This window comes from Gavialis gangeticus, unplaced genomic scaffold (assembly GCF_001723915.1).
Source record: "Gavialis gangeticus isolate Ggan-Ray unplaced genomic scaffold, GavGan_comp1, whole genome shotgun sequence".
Taxonomy (NCBI): Eukaryota; Metazoa; Chordata; order Crocodylia; family Gavialidae; genus Gavialis; species Gavialis gangeticus.
In genome coordinates this window covers 5,007,973-5,010,386 of record NW_017729012.1, presented here as the reverse complement: position 1 = coordinate 5,010,386, position 2,414 = coordinate 5,007,973, and the positions used below count along the sequence as shown (strand labels likewise).

The 2,414-nt window shown below is 39.2% G+C and overlaps 1 protein-coding gene across 1 annotated transcript in view; it reads right to left on the bottom strand.

Moving 5' to 3' along the window:
* Positions 1-708: 708 nt before the first annotated feature.
* The window catches only part of DDX52 (DExD-box helicase 52), a 10,157-nt gene continuing 8,451 nt past the window's right edge, over positions 709-2,414 (bottom strand). Inside the window, exons 14-15 of the mRNA XM_019510949.1 lie at positions 1,573-1,644; positions 709-805 (exon numbers count right to left, since the gene is read on the bottom strand). Of these exons, the coding sequence (XP_019366494.1) occupies positions 709-805; positions 1,573-1,644 (169 nt within the window). The remainder of the gene's footprint in view (positions 806-1,572; positions 1,645-2,414) is intronic.

Here is a 2,414-nt window from a genome sequence, read left to right as displayed (position 1 = left end):
CAAAATAATGTTGCAGATTAAGCTGATTTTTTTTTTTTCTTTTTTTTGCATGTTAGTGTCCACTGCTCCATATGGAAGTTAGAAAAAGGAAGTTTTACTCTCTCTTCCTTTGTCCTTTGTTGTCATCTTGGACTTTCCAGTTTCAAGTATTTATACAATAGATTTGTCTAGCTTGGTTCCAGTCCAGTTTGTTTGTGAGCACTCAAAAGCCATCAACTTTCTGGAGCAGTCTGCAGTTGAGCATCTTCTTTGGATGCTTTAGCTTTCTTCTTTTCCTTAGTATTTTTCTGGATAATTTTCCTAAACAAAAAGATTAACAAATTAGCAAAGAAGGCATCTAGTGAATTTATGACTGAAAGCTGAAATGTACGTAAGTGAATAATGGGTTGGTGGCCAGTTCCCAAAGAACAGATGCTCACACCAACATAATTGTCAGCTTTACTAGCAGCTGACAAGGACTAAGCCAAAGGTGCTCCATCCAGATCAGCTCTGAAGAACACAGTGCAGGGCAGCATGCAGAAGCATGGACTGCTGGTGCCACACCTGGACCCATCTCCTGGATATCTAGAACATCTGTCCAGGTCCAGAGTTATATACGGAACTACTCATCCAAAGGGGAGATTTGCAATAAAACATTAATTTTCAAGCTCAAGCCCATCAAGGAGGCAAATGAAACCAGATCTCTCAGCCCCTCTTCAGAGAAACTACTTACTTTTTCCTTTTTGCTTTTTCTAAGAAGTACTGAGGCATGGTACGAATGTGCTCCCTTTCCAGTGGCTTCTTAATAAATTTCTTCTTTTGTTTGCTGAAAAAGGCATTTAGGAAAGCAAAAATAAAACAACATCTGTTAAAAGCTAAGTCATCATCTGCAACAGATATAGCAGGTACCTATTTTCAGCATCAATTCAGTCAGCTGTCTCCCATCAGTGCTACAATGACATAGTGAGCGCTGCTTGCTTGGAGACTGCAGCAGGATTGGAAGCATAGGAGTAGATTCCTGAGGGAAGGGGGCTTCCTCAGTACTAAAGTGTGTGGATTTTGTTGAATAAGTTATAATAAAACCTGAGTAAATGTATTTTTCTTCTTAGAAATGCAGCTACATTTTCCCCATTTGTGAAAACAAAATTCTCAAAATAATGAGCCACATATAAGCAGACTTTGTTTTTTGTTTCCATCTGTTTCCAAGTCACAGTGGTCCAATTTAATCATTCAAATTAAAAATAGAATGTATTTGATTCAAGCTCTTCAGAAGTCTGATTTGCCAAGTTTTGGGACTCTCATCCAAATTACGTGAAAAGGGTGGGTTAACGCTGTGCTTTGTTCAAATCTATTCGCTGCACCTTTGCACTACAGAACTGAGTTCCAGCACAGTCCTTCACAAAAATGTGAAACAGCAATTTGATAACTAACAGCTTTCAAAAAAGCAGAAAAGGCATTTGCACAAGACAACGAACATCTACCAGATACCTTGCAACTCTCCCACCCTTAACCTAAGTCACGTGGGCTTTTAGACCCCATGCAAACTGGAAAATGACCCAAAAGTAAAATAAGAAACAAAACCAAAAGCCTTACCTTTGCAGTTTACGGAAGTGTTTTATATAGTCTGGCACAGGACAGCCAGCCCGCTGAATAACACTAGCTACACTGGAAGAGAGGGAGAAAATATCACTTCCAGTAATGAACACTCAAGCAGATACTAACTAATTACAGATGGTAACTATCATTCCAAAGAATCTGCTGGGTTATTTCTTACCTGGCATGGGAAGAAAACCAAAAGCAAACCCAAAAAAGCTTGAAAAGAAGGAAGAAAATAGCAGCAATCCTATGGTAGGGCTAAAAGTAATTGTTCTGTTTCTGTTCATTATAAGCTACTACACATTATCTTATAGAACAAAGAACAGTCAAGCAGATTAACAAGCAGTCCAAACGGAAAGTTGTACCAAAAGACCTTTCCATAAGACATAACCAAGCTGGAGTTTCAAGAGAACTAAAGGATACAGAAAATGTGTTGACAAAGACATCACTACTTGCATCTTACAGTAAAAAGCACAAGGTTTACAGAGCACCAGATGACAGCAACCCCAACTGTGTATACATTGTTAACTGCATTGACTTGGTCCTTACTGAAGTCACAGGTTCACCAACTTCACTGGTGAACTCAATATTTCATTGCAAAGCCAGTCACTTGTATTGCCATTATTAGGCTTGAGACCCAGCATGATACTGAATTCTCTATTGCTAGGTTCATAAAAAAGTCACCATACAGCTCTAAAACTATGGCAAATGGCGTTTGATCCTTGTACTTAAGGAGGGAGAAGTGTGAAAATACTGCATGTGTAAATAATTTAATGTCACATACACCCATACATACTAACACCCTGCTTCCGCACCCCCCCCCCCCCCCCAATTCCATC